Source organism: Macaca thibetana, chromosome 6, assembly GCF_024542745.1.
Source record: "Macaca thibetana thibetana isolate TM-01 chromosome 6, ASM2454274v1, whole genome shotgun sequence".
Lineage (NCBI taxonomy): Eukaryota > Metazoa > Chordata > Mammalia > Primates > Cercopithecidae > Macaca > Macaca thibetana.
The window spans coordinates 1,394,962-1,414,292 of NC_065583.1; the positions used below are offsets into that span (position 1 = coordinate 1,394,962).

At 42.6% G+C, this 19,331-nt stretch overlaps 1 protein-coding gene across 6 annotated transcripts in view; it reads left to right on the forward strand.

Moving 5' to 3' along the window:
• Positions 1-19,331, forward strand: part of MAPK9 (mitogen-activated protein kinase 9) — a 58,998-nt gene that overhangs the window by 17,028 nt on the left and 22,639 nt on the right. For all 6 annotated transcript variants that reach the window (XM_050794244.1, XM_050794240.1, XM_050794243.1 and 3 more), the window contains 3 exons: positions 7,305-7,434; positions 11,329-11,387; positions 14,339-14,477. In XM_050794244.1, coding sequence (XP_050650201.1) covers positions 7,305-7,434; positions 11,329-11,387; positions 14,339-14,477 — 328 coding nt within the window. The remainder of the gene's footprint in view (positions 1-7,304; positions 7,435-11,328; positions 11,388-14,338; positions 14,478-19,331) is intronic.

Here is a 19,331-nt window from a genome sequence, read left to right on the forward strand (position 1 = left end):
AGCATGCGGGGCTGTCTTTCCCTCGGCGGGGGGAGCTTCAGCATGCGGGGCTGTCTTTCCCTCGGGGGGGGGAGCTTCAGCATGTGGGGCTGTCTTTCCCTCGGGGGGGGAGCTTCAGCATGTGGGGCTGTCTTTCCCTCGGGGGGGGAGCTTCAGCATGCGGGGCTGTCTTTCCCTCGGGGGGGGGGAGCTTCAGCATGTGGGGCTGTCTTTCCCTCGGAGGGGGGAGCTTCAGCATGCGGGGCTGTCTTTCCCTCGGGGGGGGGGAGCTTCAGCATGCGGGGCTGTCTTTCCCTCGGTGGGGGGGAGCTTCAGCATGTGGGGCTGTCTTTCCCTCGGGGGGGGGGAGCTGGAGCTTCAGCATGTGGGGCTGTCTTTCCCTCTGGGGGGGGGAGCTGGAGCTTCAGCATGTGGGGCTGTCTTTCCCTCGGGGGGGGGGAGCTTCAGCATGCGGGGCTGTCTTTCCCTCGGTGGGGGGGGGAGCTGGAGCTTCAGCATGTGGGGCTGTCTTTCCCTCGGGGGGGGGGGGGGGGGAGCTTCAGCATGCGGGGCTGTCTTTCCGTCGGGGTGGGGGGAGCTGGAGCTTCAGCATGTGGGGCTGTCTTTCCCTCGGGGGGGGGGGAGCTTCAGCATGCGGGGCTGTCTTTCCCTCGGAGGGGGGAGCTTCAGCATGCGGGGCTGTCTTTCCCTCGGGGGGGGGGGAGCTTCAGCATGTGGGGCTGTCTTTCCCTCGGGGGGGGGAGCTGGAGCTTCAGCATGCGGGGCTGTATTTCCCTCGGGGGGGGGGAGCTTCAGCATGTGGGGCTGTCTTTCCCTCCGGGGGGGGGGAGCTTCAGCATGCGGGGCTGTCTTTCCCTCGGCGGGGGGGAGCTTCAGCATGTGGGGCTGTCTTTCCCTCTGGGGGGGGAGCTTCAGCATGTGGGGCTGTCTTTCCCTCGTGGGGGGGAGCTTCAGCATGTGGGGCTGTCTTTCCCTCCCGGGGGGAGCTTCAGCATGTGGGGCTGTCTTTCCCTCAGGGGCCTTTGAACATTCTGCACGGGGCTGCTGAGAGAGTGTTTTGGACTGCCTTGTGGCTAGGAGATTAGAGTCCAGGGCCTCTAATATTGCGCAGCGAACTTCTTTTGCCTTGTATTGGGACCAATAAAAGGCTGCTTCCTAGAAGTCAAGGTAACTCAGAGGTTGGCCCTTAATAGGCACTGCCACTCAGCTTCAGATTATCGTCTCATTTGCTGAACTTATATGGAGTTAAACAAAAAGTGCTAGTGCACCCAGGTACCTAGTAGAAATAAATTTGAATTCTTTGTGGAGGAAGACAGCATCATATTAGATAAACTTACTTCTAGATAGCAGACAGTTTTACAAGTGCAAGGCCCAGTCTAGGCACACAAGGAGATATGACAATCTGAGTAAAATCCTGCGGAAACAATGGACAAAAGAAACAGATTCATAAGAGATATTGGCATTATTAGATCCACATTTTTAAATAGCTATGATGTTATGTTCAAGGTGATAAAGGCAAGATTAAAAGTTTTGGTGGAGAAATGAAAACTTTTTAAGAGGAATAAGTCAAAATTCTAGAAAAAACTATAGTAATTGAATTATGAATTTAATGTGTTTAACAGCATACTAGATATAACTGAAGAGAGATTTAGTGACCTGGAGGATGGGTCAGCAAAAAATACCCAGAATGAAAGCTGCAGAGGCAAAAATGGCAGAAGAGCACAAAAGAGAGGTTGTTAGTTTTCTATTGCTGCATAACACGTTAACAAAAACTTAGTTGTTTAAAACAACACTGTTGATTATCTCATAGTTCTGTAGTCAGAAATCTGGATGGGTTTGCCTGGGTTCTCTGCCCAGCGTCTCACAAAACTGAAGTCCAGATTTCGACGGGGCTGGGCTCGGCTCACAGGTGGAGGCTCTGGAAGGGAATCTGCTTCCAAGCTCATTCAGGCTGTTGGCAGAGTCTAGTTCCTCACAGCTTTAGGTCTGTGGTTCCCAGTCTCCCGATCTCTCTCAGTCAGGCACCCCTCTCTGCTCCTAGAGGCTGCCTGTTTTCCTTCTCAAGTGACCTCCTCCATCTTAAAGGCAGCAGTGGCCTGCCCAGCCCTTCCCAGACTCACATCTCCCTGACTTTCCTACCCTTTCTGTGAACCAGAGGAAACTCTGCCTCTAAAGGGCTCTCGTGATAAGAACAGGCCCACCTGGATAATCTGCCTTTTGTTAAATTAGTGAGTATGTTTAGTCCCTTTGCAAGATGCAGGGTCAATATATGTACCCCTCCCCCCCCAAATTGCATATTTATATACTAGCAGTATATAGAAAATGAGAATTTGAAAAGGATACCATTTAAAATAGGATAAAAACTTTTAAATTATCGTATCTGGGGGAAAAGTCTAACAATATGAAAGACTTGTTTACAAAAAGCTAAAAAAATTAGAAGAAGTAAAACTGAAATAGTGGTGGGAAATCTGATTTTCATGAGTTAGAATATTTAATACCATAAAGGTCAATTTTCAGACTTGTCTAGAGTGATTGCATTCAAATCTCAATAGTCTTAAAAAACAAAGAAATGAACAAACTGATTTTAAAATTTATATGTAAAAATAAAAACCCTAGAATGGTCAAGACACCCATTAAGAAGAAGGGAGGAGCACTCCCTCTGCCAGATGTGAGGACTTACTAGAAAACTGGTGCTCAAGATGGTGTTGTGTGGTGCGAGGAGAAACAGTGGACTCACCTTGCAACAGAATCATGCCTGTGTGGGCTTCTGACTTATGGCAGTGGTGGCCTTGTAGAGCAATGAGGAAAGGATGGTCTTTTACATAAGTGGACATAGGAATATTCATATGGAAAAAAGTGAAATTTGACCCCAACCTCATATTATATACAAAAATCAACCACAGTTGAATTGCTGTAAATGTCTAAGGCAAACCAGTGAAGCTATTTGAAGGTCATATAGGAGGATTTCTTCATGGTCTTTGGAGCAGGGAAGGGCTCCTTTAAACACAACATAAAAACGTTTGTCTGCTGGATATGCTGGCTCACGCCTGTAATCCCAGCACTTTGGGAGGCCAAGGTGGGAGGACTGCTTGAGGCCAGGAGTTCAAGACCAGCCTGGCCAGCATAATGAAACCCCCATCTCTATTTAAAAAAAAAAAAAAAATCAGGCCAGGCATGGTGGCTCATACCTGTAATCCCAGCACTTTGGGAGGCCGAGGCGGGCAGATCATGAGGTCAGGAGTTTGAGACCAGCCTGGCCAGCATGGTGAAACCCTGTCTCTACTAAAAATACAAAAGTTAGCCGGGCGTGGTGGTGCACGCCTGTAGTTCCAGCTATTTGGGAGGCTGAGGCAGGAGAATTGTTTGAACCTGGCAGGCAGAGCTTGCAGTGAGCTGAGATCGCGCCACTCCACCGCAGCCTGGGCGACAGAGCAAGACTCCATCTCAAAAAACAAACAAACAAAAATTTATCATAGAAGATTGATTAAATTTGTATTAAAATTAAGAAATGTTGTTTAAGAAAATTGAGATCAAGAAACTGAAAAGATAAGCATACATGTGAGAAGATATATGACTGAAAAAAACTCTCGTTCAGAATATGTAAAGAACAACAGTGAAGACGATTGTAAAGATAGACAAACAAATAGTCAGCAGATTGTCACAGGAGGGTACCCAGATAACCTGTGAACAGGAAAAAGTGCTCAATGTCATTATGCATCAGGACAGTGCAATTTAAAGCCGCGATGAAATACCATTCCACACTCGCAGAATGGTTAGAAACTAAGCTGTTGGTGATACCAGGTGCTGGTAAGGTTGTGGAACCACCCGAGGCAGCTCTCAGACGTGACCCCTCACGCACTGCTGGCAGCTCTACAAATGTGTAGAACCGCCTTGGCAAAGAGTCTGACATTATCTACTGAAATACAACGGATACGTTCCCACGCTTAGTTGTCTACTCATCAGAAACACATGAATAGGGGACCCAGAGCTGTGGATGGGAATATTGATGACCGTGTGTTTTGTAATTGATTGAAGACTAAAAACAACTGAAATACCTCAATGTAATGTGATATCGTTATACAAAGGAAACTTACAGCAATGATGGAATGAGTTATAGCTACATACAGCAACAATGGATGAGTCTTGTAATATTGAGCCAAATAAGTCAGACACAGAAGATTTCAAAAAACAGGCAAAAATAAACTGGGCACTCCAGGGTGCATGTTTTCGCTGGTAAAAGCAAGAAAGTGATTATTGTACATGTCAGAAGCAGTTATCACTGGTGGACAGGAGGGACAGTAATTAGTTGGGATAATTTTGAGAGAGGCATTTGGGATACAGAGAGAACATGACTGATAAATCATTGAGCTGGGAAACAGAAGAAGCAGCACAGGAATCAGTACAGTAACAGGCATAGCCTTCTCACCGCAGCGCTCAGTGCGGAAATCAGTGGGACAGTGCCTTCAAAGTTCTCACAGAAAATTGATTTTAAACTCAGAAAACGTACTGTCAGTCAAGGGTGAGGGCAGAGCAGTACCATCTATCTTCCATACACCTTTTCTGAGGAAAAAATTCCTTGAGGATATACTCCAGCAAGAGAGGCAACCCAAGAGCGTAATGCAAGCAGCAGTGGGGACTAAACAGAAATCCCAGGATGGTGGCTGTGTGGCAGGCCTTAAGGAAGCTCCAAGAAGAGTGTCTGCAAAGAATGTGGAGTAGATGCCAAACAGCAGATAGTGTAAGAAGCTAGGAAGTACTAGTGATAGGCTAAAACTGGCATTTTGTATTAGTAAAAACTAATAATAATCTAGTAATATAATAAAATCATCTAATTATTATTTATTAGAAATGTGTGAGAAAAACTAGAAAAAATCATGGCCTAATTATAAAACAAATAAAAAGGACATGATGTTTGAGCAGTTGATGAAATGTAAGAAAAGAGAATCCTTTCTCGATCCCGGAAACAGTCTCACCGTCTTATGAGTGGCAGCAAGAGCCATGTGATCTTTAGAAACTGAAACGCAGTCCCAGCTCTGGCCGTTCGTGACGGTTACATGTGTACACACACCCACACTCCATGTATTGATTTTCAACTTCTAGACACATCCTAAAGAAGAAATACAGAAGACACAGTTATAAATACATGATAAATGGAGGAGAAAGGGATGGAGTCGTCTCATTTTACATATGCAGAAGTCAAGACGTTCCCTTCGAAGTTGAAGAGGCACGAAGATTAGGGATGTTACTTAAAGACGTAACCAGGGAAAACCCGAAAAGCAGAAGAGAAAAAATAGGAGGTGTTGGGATTTCAGGGAAGTGGTTAACTACTCAGTTTTCATAGTGGGGAGTAGGTAGATCATTTCTAAAGTGGATAAATGAAGAGAGAGTGATAAAAATGTATTCTTTGAGTGACCACAATAACCAAAACCAGGAATAATTGAAGGGAGTTCCCCATGGAGCTGGAGTTACAAGTGGGGAAGCTTATGCCCACTCAGATGCTTAGACCTGATCCATTTGGCTTGTGTTAGCTAAACACATTTTTTAAATGACAAAATTGTATATATTTATCGTGTCCAGCATATTGTTTTGAAATATGTATACTTTATGGACTAGCTAAATTGAGCGAATTAACATATGCATTACCTCACATACTTCTTTAAAATTTCTGACAAGAACACTTAAAAAATCTACTCTTAGCAATTTTCAAGAATACAATATATTGTTATTAACTACAGTAACCGTATCTCACAGTAGACCTCCTGACCTTATTGCTCCTAACTGAAATTTTGGACAAAAACTTTTGATACCAAAAAAGTGTGTCTGTTTTCAAATTCTTTTTTTTTCTTTGAGACCCTGGGCAACAGGGTCTCAGTCTGTCACCTAAGCTGGGGTGCAGTGGAGGGATGACTGCTCACTGCAGTCTCGACCCCCGGCTCTAGCAATCCCCCCATCTCAGTCCCCTGAGTAACTGGGACTACAGACATGCACCACCACACTCAGCTAATCTTTGTATTTTTTGTATAGACAAGGTTTCACTATATTGCCCGGGCTGGTCTCAAACTCCTGGGCTCAAGCGATCTGCCTGCCTTGGCCTCCCAAAGTGCTGGGAATACAGATATGAACCACCACATCTGGCCTGTTTTCAAATTCTTGAGTCTGAGAAGTATATAAGTATAAATACTTTTGATGGCTACATGTATGTTAATGACTTGTTTCACACATGGATGTATCCTCATCATTTTATAATTCATATAAGTGGTGCAATTTGCGTATGAGCCTGTGGATTTACATATGTATGTAGACGGACACATAATATTAACTGAATTAAAGTAAGGTAGCTTCTTAACCAAATGCTACAGCAGACAGCCTTTAACTTTAAAACGTTGAATTAAGTTCGAGTTGTTTGGCAAAAAGCATTAATAGAAGAGAATAAATGTAAACAATGTTATAAACTCAATAGAATAAAGAAATAGAAGCAATATTTAAATCAGTGCTTAGGTTCTCAGGTGGCCTTTAGTAACTGTTAGCCCTGATGGGTAGCCCAGAGGTCATAACACAAATGGTACTATTTAGTACCAGTTAGAAACCTAAAAATGTGCCATCAGGCTACTTGATTTTTCATATCTGTTTTCTGGGGGAAAATGAACAGAATTTCAACAGGAAACTTGAGATCTGGAAACACAGCCTCTAAATTTTATTCTTACCATAGTAGTAGGAGGAGATATTTCTAAAAGAACTTTATATAGCAGTTGCTTACGTTAGAGATTTTGTATCTTGGGCATTTACCATGAGCTGAAATTTTGGCTTCTTTTCTTATTAGATACTGTTGTCTAAGAAAAAAACACAATGACTCAAACTTTAGATTTATTGTATTCTTCTCATCAACTCAACCATTTCCTCTACTGTGATATTCCAAAATATACACATTTTAAGATGGGATAACAGTGACTTTGTTTCCAACTTCTTGTCATGTTTAAACTGAAGATTTCATTTCTTGACTGGTTTTATGCACTCTATGTTAAATTATCTGGTTTTGAATGTAATCTAAACTGTGAAAACGGTACGTGAAGGATTGCCGAACCCCGTCTTAACTGTCGCTGAAATATGTCTCTGCAAAGGGGTTAGTCCATGCTGTAGTCTTAGCCAACTCACTGTGCTTTTCATATGTGTGGTACCTTGAATGGAAATAAGCAGATTTTTCCTTGTTACTTATTAAAAGGATAATATATTCAATGTATATTCTGGCATTGCTGTGTTTTCCAAAACGGTTCTAATGGATTGTGCATTATATTTCCTAATTCTAGTGCTGCATTTGATACAGTTCTTGGGATAAATGTTGCAGTCAAGAAACTAAGCCGTCCTTTTCAGAACCAAACTCATGCAAAGAGAGCTTATCGTGAACTCGTCCTCTTAAAATGTGTCAATCATAAAAATGTAAGTTATGTGTGTATTTTGTCTGTGTGCTTCCATGTTGTCAATAATGTGAGAATCTTCAGGGTCTTCTGGAGATACATTGAGTTCAGATCTAGGATAAGCTAAGGATAAAAGTGACTATTAACATTGTTATTTTATTTTATTTATTTATTTATTTATTTTTTGAGATGGGATCTCGCTGCGTCACCCAGGCTGGAGGTCAGTGGCGTGATCTCTGCTCACTGCAAGCTCCGCCTCCCAGGTTCACACCATTCTCCACCTCAGCCTCCCAAGTAGCTGGGACTACAGGCGCCGCCACCACGCCCGGCTAGTTTTTTGTATTTTCAGTAGAGACGGGGTTTCACCGTGTTGGCCAGGATGGTCTCGATCTCCTGGCCTCTTGATCCACCTGCCTTGGCCTCCCAAAGTGCTGGGATTACAGGTGTGAGCCACTGTGCCCAGCCTACTTTTTATTGATAAAATTCTTAATAAACATTGAGGAAATTAAAGCTGAAAAGAGGCATCATTATGGTTCATAGGAATTTAGGTCACTCAACCAGAGTAGGAATATCAGTTGATACTGTTTCTGTAAAATAGGAACAGTATTGATCCAACAAATGGAGAAACAACTAAATATTTTGTGGAAAGATGTTGTTCTATAAGTAATTTTTTACCTTGTATATGACATCTCAGTTTCAAATACACTTATTAGATGATGTCACATTTAGAGTAGCTATTCTTGGAAGCGCCACAGAAATCAAAGCACTAAATTTTATGGAGAAATAATGTTTCTAGAAAATGAAGTTGTGCTCAATCAGGCACATTGTATGTTCTCCTAGTGGTCGCTGCTGAGCATTACGTTGATAACCTTGCCAAGTTATAAAATTATAAAATGTTGGCAGGGCGCGGTGGCTCATGCCTGTAATCCCAGCACTTTGGGAGGACAAGGCGGGTGGATCACCACAATCAGGAGATCGAGACCATCCTGGCTAACACGGTGAAACCCTGTCTCTACTAAAAATACAAAAAATTAGCCAGGCGTGGTGGTGGGTGCCTGTAGTCCAGCTACTCGGGAGGCTGAGGTGGAGAATGGTGTGAACCCGGGAGGAGGAGCTTGCAGTGAGCAGAGATCGCACCACTGCACTCCAGCTTGGGCGACAGAGCGAGACTCCATCTCAAAATAAATAAATAAATAAATAAATAAATAATGTTAAATCTGGAAGGAGTTTTTTTATTTGTTTTGTGTTGATTTTTTAGACAGGATCTCATTCTGTCACCAAGGCTGTGATTCTCCCACCTCAGCCCCCCAAGTAGCTGGGACTATAGGCGTGTGTCACCATGCTTGACAATTTTTTAAATTTTTTGTAGAGTTGGGGTCTTACCGCATTGCCTAGGCTAGTCTTAAACTCCTGAGCTTCCTTCTTTTGAGTCTGTGGCTTGAGTTGGTTTTAATTTCTCTAATGCATGCTTTATTTTACTTGTTTATTTAAAAAAATTTTCAGGTTACAAAAAATATATATTATTTTTAAAAATTCAAACAATATAAAAAAGTAAAAACTCCTGACTACCACCACCCACAGAGTACTAGCATTAACAATTTGGTGAGCATTCTTATACATACATGTACACAAGTACATAAACAAGATTAATCGTGTTATTCTTCATCCTGCTTTTCTCCTCACGCAATGTGGGTTGACCTCATGTACTTTAATTAACATAGATATAAGCCAGTTTTTAAATGACTGAATAGCGCAGATGCACAGTAATTTAAGAGACTGCCAACCACCCGTTGTTGGATAGATTGTTTTGTTTCTCACTGTTATAAGCAGTGTTGCAATGAACATTCTTACGCCTGAATTTTTGCACACTTGTCCAGGTGAAGTTCTTGGCCAACATTGCCGGGTCAGAGTACACACTTCTGGTTTATATATATTCTACTTTAATATATACTGACAAATTGATCTCAAGGAAGACTATTAGTTTGATATTTTCATTAAGAGTATCTGAGAAGCTGGGCATGGTCCCTTCCACCTGTAATCCCAGCTACTTATGGGGCTGAGGCAGGCGGGTCGCTTGAAGCCAGGAGTTCAAGGCACACCAGGGCAATAAAACAAGACCCCATCTCTTGAAAAAAAAAGTGTCAGCTGGGCGCTGTGGTGCACGCCTGTAATCCCAACACTGGGAGGCCAAGGCAGGTGGATCACCTGAGTCAGGAGTTTAAGACCAGCTTGGCCAATGTGGTGAAACCCTGTCTCTACTAAAAATACAAAATTTAGCTGGGCATGGTGGCGGGTGCCTGTAATCCCAGCTAATCGGGAGGCTGAGGCAGGAGAATCGCTTGAACCCAGGAAGCGAAGGTTGCAGTGAGCCGAGATCACACCATTGCACTCCAGCCTGGGTGACAAGAGTGAAACTCCATCTCAAAAAAAAAAAAAAAAGTATCTGAGAATGTCTGTTACTTCAGAATCCCCCAGCACTACATACCATTGATTTTTTTTGTTTTACTTTTGCCAATTTGATAGATAAATGATATTTTTATTTGTGAGGTTGTCATTTATTTTTGTGTGTTTTGGTAATTTAATTTTTATGGCCTTTATCCATTTTTCTTTTGGACTGCTGGTCTCTTCTGCATTTGAAGGAGGGTTTTTTTTTTTTTTTAAATATTAAAACTATTGCCCTTTACTTCTTTTTTTCCATTTGACTATGTTGTTGACATACTGATTTTTTATCGCCTGTTTTTTTGTTTCATTTTAATGTAATCAGATCCCTTAGGTTTCCTGTCAGGTTTAGAAAAGATTTTTCTACACCAGGATTATATAAATGTTTATCATATTCTGATGTTTTATTTCATGTTTTAGATTTAAATCTTTGTTCCATTTTGAGTTTATCTTGGTATAAAGATTGAAATATGGATGCAGTTTTATTTTTGTCCTTAGCTAACCGATCACCCCAATCCTATATAATGGATAATTCATCTTTCCCTCAGTCATCTGGAATGACTTAGGTTATATGTTTGGTGCCTAAGCCGTGGGACTCGCTGTTTACACCATGGGGTGTATTGGTTCGTTCCGCACTGCTGTAAAGAAATACCTGAGACTGTGTAACTTATAAAGGAAAAGGTTTAATTAACTCACAGTTGCACATGGCTGGGGAGACCTCAGGAAACTTACAATCAGGCGGAAGATCAAAGGGAGGCAGGCACCTTCTTCACAAGGCGGCAGGAGAGAGAAAAGTAAGGAGCAAAGTGGGAAGTGCTCCTTTTAAAACCATCAGATCTCAGGAGAACTCACTCACTATCACAAGAACAACATGGGGGAAACTGCCCCCAGGATCCAGTCACCTCCCCCCAGGCTTCTCCCTAGACACGTGGGGATTATTGGCATTACAATTCAAGATGAGATTTGGGTGGGGACAAAGCCAAGTCGTGTCAGAGTGCCAGGATGGAGGCCTGCAGCAGGATCAGCTCTTAACCCTCTTTAAGTAAAAATACAATGCTATGAGGCCTTTCACTTTGTCACACCAAAAATATGAGCTTAGCCTTCATATTTCAAAACTTTTTAGAAATTTGTGCATAGTATTTAAGTTTTCAGAGTTAACATACTGCTTTATTTAGTGTTTTGTTACCCATAACTTCTACTTTTTTATGTTCAAAAAGACATTATGTGTTTAAATTCTGTAATAATTAAGTCACTAGGGACACATGAAGGTGATTTGATTAAAAGTGCATCTTTCCTTTAATTGATGTTTAATTTTTCTCAAATGCCATGTAATTGGTAAAAGCAGTAATAATAATAAGTACTGAGTTCTGCTGTGATTGTTTTCCCCAGTTTTAATGCTTTTCGATATTAAACTTAATTTTTGTAATCAAGTAGAGTCATCTGACATATTGAAGTACAATTAATTTTCTCTTTTCAGATTATTAGTTTGTTAAATGTGTTTACACCACAAAAAACTCTAGAAGAATTTCAAGATGTGTAAGTATCATTTTTATTCAGTAATGCACTGTACATCAAAGCGTGAACATCTAGAAAAGGCAGCAACTGCTTTTTATACTTAGGAAACGTAGGTGGCAATACATTTTGTGACATCACAGATAACTTTCTCTGTTGCAGAGAAATATTTAGAAAATTTGATGGTAATATTAATTATTTGTACCACATGGGTTTTCATCTTCATAACAGATAAAGGATGACTGGAAAGAATTCTTCAGAGCAGACCAGGATCACTAATGTGTTTTGCTGAACTATAAAATGTTTTTCTCAAGTCCCTCATAGCCAGGATTTTAGGGTTCAGGAATTTATGAGTATTATTTGTAATGATTAAGGCACTAATTCTATTTAAGATTCTATACTTCCAGAATCTTAAGTAGAATCATCTTACTAACAGTGCAATGAAGTATTAATCTATTGAGAGGTGTAATGCCCAACTTCATCCTTAATTTATTGGTGTGTTCAGTCATTAACAAGTATCTGATTGCCCTCTGTGTGCTGGGCGCTCTCTGGGACTTGGCATACTTGGCTTCCCTGGAGCCTGTCAGGAAAGACAGACAGGTAACATGATAAATGAGGAACGCGTGTAGTCCAATAGAAAGTGCTAGGTGCTGGCCGGGCGCGGTGGCTCACGCCTGTAATCCCAGCACTTTGGGAGGCCAAGGTGGGCGGATCACAAGGTCAGAAGATCGAGACCATCCTGGCTAACACGGTGAAACCCCGTCTCTACTAAAAACACAAAAAATTAGCCGGACGTGGTGGCGGGCCCCTATAGTCCCAGCTACTCGGGAGGCTGAGGCAGGAGAATGGCGTGAACCCAGGAGGCGGAGCTTGCAGTGAGCCGTGATCGCGCCACTGAACTCCAGCCCGGGCAACAGAGCAAGACTCCATCTCAAAAAAAAAAAAAAAAAAAAAAGCGCTAAGTGCTGTGGACAAAGGGTCAGGCTGGGTCAGGGGATCAAAAGTGCTGAGGGTTGGACTTGAGGCTGCAGTTTTAAATAAGGTGGCTGGGGAAAGACCTCCGTGAGTTGGTGACATGTGGAGAACGCCTTGAAGGAGATCAAGAAGTCAGTCCTACAGATGCTTGGGGGCAAGTAGAATGGAGATAGAAGGAACAGACAACGCTCAGGACAGCAGCGGATTCCCGCCTGGTGTTTTCCAAGACCGTCAAGAGGTGGTGTGGCTAGAGATGAGGGAGCAGGGGAAGAGAAGAGGGTGAACACTGCGGGCCCCCAGGCCGTTGTCAGGATGTCTTTTGCTCTAAGGCAAGTCAGAATAAAAGTCTTAGCAGAGCGGTGAGCTCGCCTGCCTTCTGCTTTAAAAGCATGACTCTGGCTTCTGGGTTGGTGACCCACTGTGAAGGGTGGGGGCGCAGAACATCAGTTACTGCTATTGCAGCAATTCTGTTAAGGCATTTTGGAGGGTCCGTTTGTCCCAGAGGGGTGAGAGGGGAAGAGATTGGATGCTGAAATGGTTCTAAAGGTAGAGCCACAGTATTAGCTGATAGATCAGATGTGTGGTGTGAGAGAGAGGAACTGAGAATGACACCTAGATTTTTGGCCCGAGCACCTGAAGGATGAAGGAGCTCTCAGCTGAGACGAGGAAGGCTGTGAGAAGGCAGACTGGGCTAGGGGTGGAATCAGGAGTTCAGTTTCGGACGTGGCTTTAAGACGCCTGTTGGACATCAAGGTGGAACTGGGAATAGGGAGGCAGAGGAATGAGCCTGGAGTTCAGGAGATACGTCTGCATTGAAGGTAGGACTTTGGGAGCTGACGGCCTATAACTGAGATCACGAAGAAAGTGAGTGTTGTCACAGAAGAGAAGAGGGTCAGGGACCAGTTGCTGGGCATTTTGACAGCAAGAAGTTGGAGACAGGACAGGGCAGGACCAGCTAGGATTATAGGACTGGCCAGTGGATTTAGCAGCATGGAAGCCATCACTGGCCTTGAAGAGGACAGTTTCAGCAGAATGGCGGCTGCACAAGCCTTATCCAAGTGGGATTAAGAAAAAAATGGGAGAAGCCTGGGTGCAGTGGCTCATGCCTATAATCCCAACACTTTGGAAGGCCTGAGGTGGGTGGATCACTTGAGGTCAGGAGTTTGAGACCAGCCTGGGCAGCATGGCGAAACCCCGTCTTTACTAAAAATACAAAAATTAGCCAGGCATGATGGCTTTTTTTTTTTTTTTTGGTATTTAATTTTCAGTTCTGGGAGTCCGAGGCATGAGAATGACCTGAACCCGGGAGGTAGAGGTTGCAGTGAGCCGAAATCACGCCACTGCACTCCAGTCTGGGTGACAGAGTGAGACCCTGTCTCAAAAAAATTTAAAAAATAAAACGAAGGGAGAAGAATTGGAGCTAGCACATGAGATGCCTCTTTGGGGAGTTTTGCTGGCAAAGGGAGCAAAGAGTTGGGGAGTTGCTGAGTGGGGAGTGTGGTCAAGTGTCCTTTTTGTTGTTGTTGTATGATCACTTTTAAACACATATATATATTGTAGAGAAGTTTAAAGTCACAACAAAATTGAGCGGGAGGTGCAGAGTTCCTGTCTATCCCTGGCCCCTAATATGCAGAGCCTCCCCCAGTATCAGCATCTCCCACCAGAGGGTACATGTGTTGTGACTGATGAGCCTGTAACAGCATGGTCTTTAGGCTGGTAAGGAGGATTTCAGCCAAAAATGTAAGAAGTAGGAAACTGTGTGTGTTTGAGATTCTATTTACCATGCTATTAAAGGTTTTTTGTTTGTTTAATTTTTAACTTGTAAGACATTAAGTGTTATTTATATATTCTTTGGAAAATTTTTAGAAAGTTCCATTATACCAAGTTATCTTTTTACTTTAGCCAGTGCAGTGATTGGAAGTAAGTTACCGTTTCATGAAATTTAGTCATAAAGGAACTTTGGATAATTTTCAAATACATAACTGACCTTTTCTTCTCAGGTATCTGGTTATGGAGTTAATGGATGCTAACTTATGTCAGGTTATTCACATGGAGCTGGATCATGAAAGAATGTCCTACCTTCTTTACCAGATGCTTTGTGGTATTAAACATCTGCATTCAGCTGGTATAATTCATAGAGTAAGTAGTGATGTATTAATTTTATTTTTAAAACATAATCATTTGGTTGTCATAATCCTTTATGTACAAAATAACATTTAAAAACAATTGTTAGGGTTGAAAATCCAAATAAATGATGGAATCATATTGTGTTGTAAGAGAGTCGTTCTAGGAAGCCTCTGTGGAGCCGCCCGGCGTGCCAGGCCAGGTGAGCTGCCGTGGACATGGCCAGATACTGCACTCTCGGTCAGATACTGCACCGGCCTGCCAGGCTAGGCGAGCTGCTGTGGACACGGCCAGATACTGCACTCTCGGTCAGATACTGCACAAGAATACATTTTTTTAAACTTTTCATTTTAAAGTAACTTAAAACTTAGAGAAAAATTACAAGAATAGGACAGAGAACTTCCAACTACCATTTGTCTACGTTCACCTATGGTTAATATTTTTGCCATATTTGAAAGCCCATTTTTAATGAGCAAGGAACTTAGAGGCCAAGTAGTCAGTGAGACAGCTGCTTGAGAACTAACTTTCTTAAATAATGACCCAAATATCCATTTCTCTTATCCTAAAATTCTGCCCTGCCAGCTTCCCTGCGTCACTGGTGGGAGTGACCTGGCCCCGTGCCACAAGGGTTCAGAGCAGACCTGTGGGCTCGGCACAGGCTGGGATTTGACTGACAGTGTGACTGTACTGTCAGGAAACACATTTAATAAAGTGGGGAGCTAGGATATAATTCTCGCTGAGCTGATTTTACAAGTTTTGTTATTATTACTTGTACAGCTGTGTAAGCAGACTATCACGATATAATTGTTTTTAGCAATTTGATACCAATACTTTTATTAGCAAAGAAAATGAAATAAACTTCTTCCTGCCAAAAAACAGTACATTTTTCATAAAAAAGAAAGATGGAATTGATGTAAAAAAAAAAAAAAGAGCCACTGACAAACACAATCTATTTATAACTTGTATAACATTTCATTCATGTGCATGTTTTTTTTTTTTTTTTTTTTTTTTGAGACGGAGTCTCGCTCTGCCGCCCAGGCTGGAGTGCAGTGGCCGGATCTCAGCTCACTGCAAGCTCCGCCTCCCAGGTTCACGCCATTCTCCTGCCTCAGCCTCCCGAGTAGTTGGGACTACAGGCGCCCGCCACCGGGCCCGGCTAGTTTTTTGTATTTTTTAGTAGAGACGGGGTTTCACCGTGTTAGCCAGGATGGTCTCGATCTCCTGACCTCGTGATCCGCCCGTCTCGGCCTCCCAAAGTGCTGGGATTACAGGCTTGAGCCACCGCGCCCGGCCCATGTGCATGTTTTGAGCATTGTGGAATATTTAATTTGCATCAGGCTTTCCAAATTCCTTAAATTTATAAGATTTGTTTTCAGTGGGAGTTCTCAGATGACTTTTGAAATAATTATTAAAATGAAAACTTACTGGCAAACTACTAGGGTTTAGATACAGAATACCTTCTTGTGTTTAAAGATCCATCTCCAGTTTGCACACATCATGTCTTTGAATGTTCCCAAGAGAAACAAAGGCATCCCCACATTCTTTACATTTACAGGGCTTTTCAGAAACGAGTTCTTTTATATCTTCAAGTAGAACTGGAAAGACTGAAGACATTACCACATTGTTTACATGCATAGAATTTTTCCTCCAGTAGTAGTTTTTTTTTTTTTCGTATTTTCAAAGGAAAATGGAAACGTTGCATATGCTTTTTAATGTGTTCAAAGGTAACTGGAACATATAAAGGCGTCATCACACTTCTCTTATGCATATTATGTAAATTATACTGTTTTCCTCCAGTATAATTTCTTTCATGTTTTCAAAGATAACTGAATTAACTGAATGTTTTCCCCAAATCCTTACATTCTCAGGATTTCTACAAAGTATGAGTTCTTTCATGTTTACATACAGGACTGGAATACCTAAATGCTTTGCCACGTTTCTCACAGTCAGAGGGTTTCTCTCCGGTGTGAGTTCTGTCATGTTTATATAGAGAACTGGAATATCTAAAGACATGACCACCTTCCTTACAGTCAGAGGGTTTCTCTCCGGTGTGAGTTCTGTTGTGTTTATATAGAGAACTGGAATATCTAAGGACGTGACCACCTTCCTTACAGTCAGAGGGTTTCTCTCTGGTGTGAGTTCTGTTGTGTTTATATAGAGAACTGGAATATCTAAAGACATGACCACCTTCCTTACAGTCAGAGGGTTTCTCTCTGGTGTGAATTGTCATGTTTCAAGGTAATTGAAGCAACTGGAGGCCTGACCACATTTTTTACACTCTCAGGGTTTCTCTCCAGTATGAGATTTTTCATGTGTTTGAAGGGAGCTGTCCAATCCCTGAAGGTGTTACCACTTTTTCTTTGTTTTTTTTTTTTTTTTTTTTTTTTTTTTTTTGAGACGGAGGCTTGCTCTGTTGCCCAGACTGGAGTGCAATGGCACGGTCTTGGCTCACTGCAAGCTCCACCTCCCAGGTTCAAGCGATTCTCCTGCCTCAGCCTCCCAAGTAGCTGGGATTGCAGGTACCTGCCACCACACCTGGCTGATTTTTTTTTTTTGGTAGGGATGGGGTTTCACCATGTTGGCCAGGCTGGTCTCGAACTGCTGACCTCATGATCTGCCCGCCTCGGCCTCCAAAGCACTGGGATTTACAGGTGTGAGCCACCGCGCCTGGCCACATTTTTTATATTCATAGGGTTTCTCTCCAGTATGAGTTCTCTCATGTGTCTGAAGGTAACTGAACCAACTGAAGCCTTGATCACTTTTTTTTTTTTAAATTAATTAATTTATTTATTTTTTGAGACGGAGTCTGGCTCTGTCACCCAGGCTGGAGTGCAGTGGCCGGATCTCAGCTCACTGCAAGCTCCGCCTCCCGGGTTCCCGCCATTCTCCTGCCTCAGCCTCCCAAGTAGCTGGGACCACAGGCGCTGCCACCTCGCCCGGCTAATTTTTTGTGTTTTTTTTAGTAGAGACGGGGTTTCACCGTGTTAGCCAGGATGGTCTCGATCTCCTGGCCTCGTGATCCGCCCGCCTCGGCCTCCCACAGTGCTGGGATGACAGGCGTGAGCCGCCGCACCCGGCCGTGATCACATTTTTGACATTCGTAGAGTTTCTCTCCGGTATGACTCTTTCATGTCTTCTTAGGGGACTGTGTTGACTGAAGGCTCTGCCACATTTTCTGCAGTCGTTGGCTTCTGTCCAGTGTGTTCTTTTCTGTCTTCACACGGAGCAGGAATGACTCAAGCCTTTGCCACATTTCTTACATTTATAGGGTTCTCTCCTGTGTTACTTCTTTTATATTTCTGAATGGAACTAGAAAGAGTGAGTCTTTTACCATATTTCTTAAACACATCGAAGATTTTTCACCATTGTGAGCTGTTTTACATTTTTTTCAAAGTAACTACAGAAACTGAATCGTTTCCCACATTTCCTACATTCATAGGGTTTCTGTTCAGCATGAGCACCTTTGTGGCTGTGAAGGTGACCAGAATGTCCAGAGGCTTTACCGCATTTCCGACATTTACAAGGTTTTTCCCCACCGTGCGTTCTTCCATGTTTTTGAAAAGAACTGCAAAATCTCAAGGCTTTACCACCTTTCTTCCATTCACAGGGTTTTTCTCCAGTGTAAATTACTTTGTGTCTTAGAAGTAAATAGAGAAACTTAAATGTCCTCCCACATTTCTTACATTTATGAGGTCTATTACCAGTGTGTTACCATGTGTCTTTGGACATTTATGGGAGAAAGGAAGATTTTCTCACATTGTTTACATTTGTATGGCTTCACCCCACGTTTCTCACGTTCATATAGTTTGTGTCCAGAATGAGGTAAGATGTGCCTATTAAGGGGTGAAGGACATATAAAGACTTGCCCACACACACTGCATTCACATGAATTTACATCAGCAGAAATTTTCTTCTTCAGGTTCAGATTTGGAATCTGGCCGAATATTTCTCCACAAGGACTACCTTCTTTACATTCACAGAGTCTTTCTACCATAGGACTTCTTAAGTTTTTTCCAGAATTATTGAAATGACTTTCAATGTTCTGGTCTTCCCATTTGTTTCCATTTCCTGGCTTCTGGGGTTCTCTGGCATCCTGCTTAGGGATCTCCAAGGTCACAGGGTGACAGAGTCTGAGGCAGAGCCACCTAGGCCTCCTGGGCCCGAATTTTTTTAAAAAAAACAAAGTATTGAGTGAGACTAGAGGCAGAGATAATATAATTTTATCGGAAATAGATGTGGTTAGCATTCCCTAAATTATTACTGTACTAATTTTATTGACAGATTGCCATTAGATTTTATGTTCCAACAGCAAGAGGTCGTATTTTTGCTGAACTGGAAACTGAATGTCGGGAAGGAGCTAGTGAGAGACAAGAACAGCGGAGCCTGTTGTTACAGAAATGAGCAGATGGGTTTTAGGTGGTGGAGTGGTAAAATAACTTTTTCAGATCTGCTGTGCCAGCAAAGGTTGGTTCTATCACAGCTAGTGAAGCCCTCCCTTGGGGGCAGAGCCCACTGACCCACAGAGGGCAGGGTTGCCTCATCCCAAGCCTCAGGCTGTGGCCCAAGGCCAGCGTCAGGGATAGCTCTGGCCCTCCCAGGGCTAGCTGACAGCCTCCCATCTGCCATCCAGTGTACTGTTATTTAAAATAGAAACCTCGCTGCCATCAGATGGTCAGTTAAAATAATATATTGGTGACTTTGTTTTAAAAATAGTAACACTAGGCTTCTGAATTAAAAATGAAGATCTCCTGATGTACCATCCTATTTCCGTTCCTGAAATGTCCACGGACCTTCATGTAATTTAAGATACTCTTAATGTCTCTTAAATAGATTTTATTAAATTCATGCTTTAGAATAATTTCCCAGATT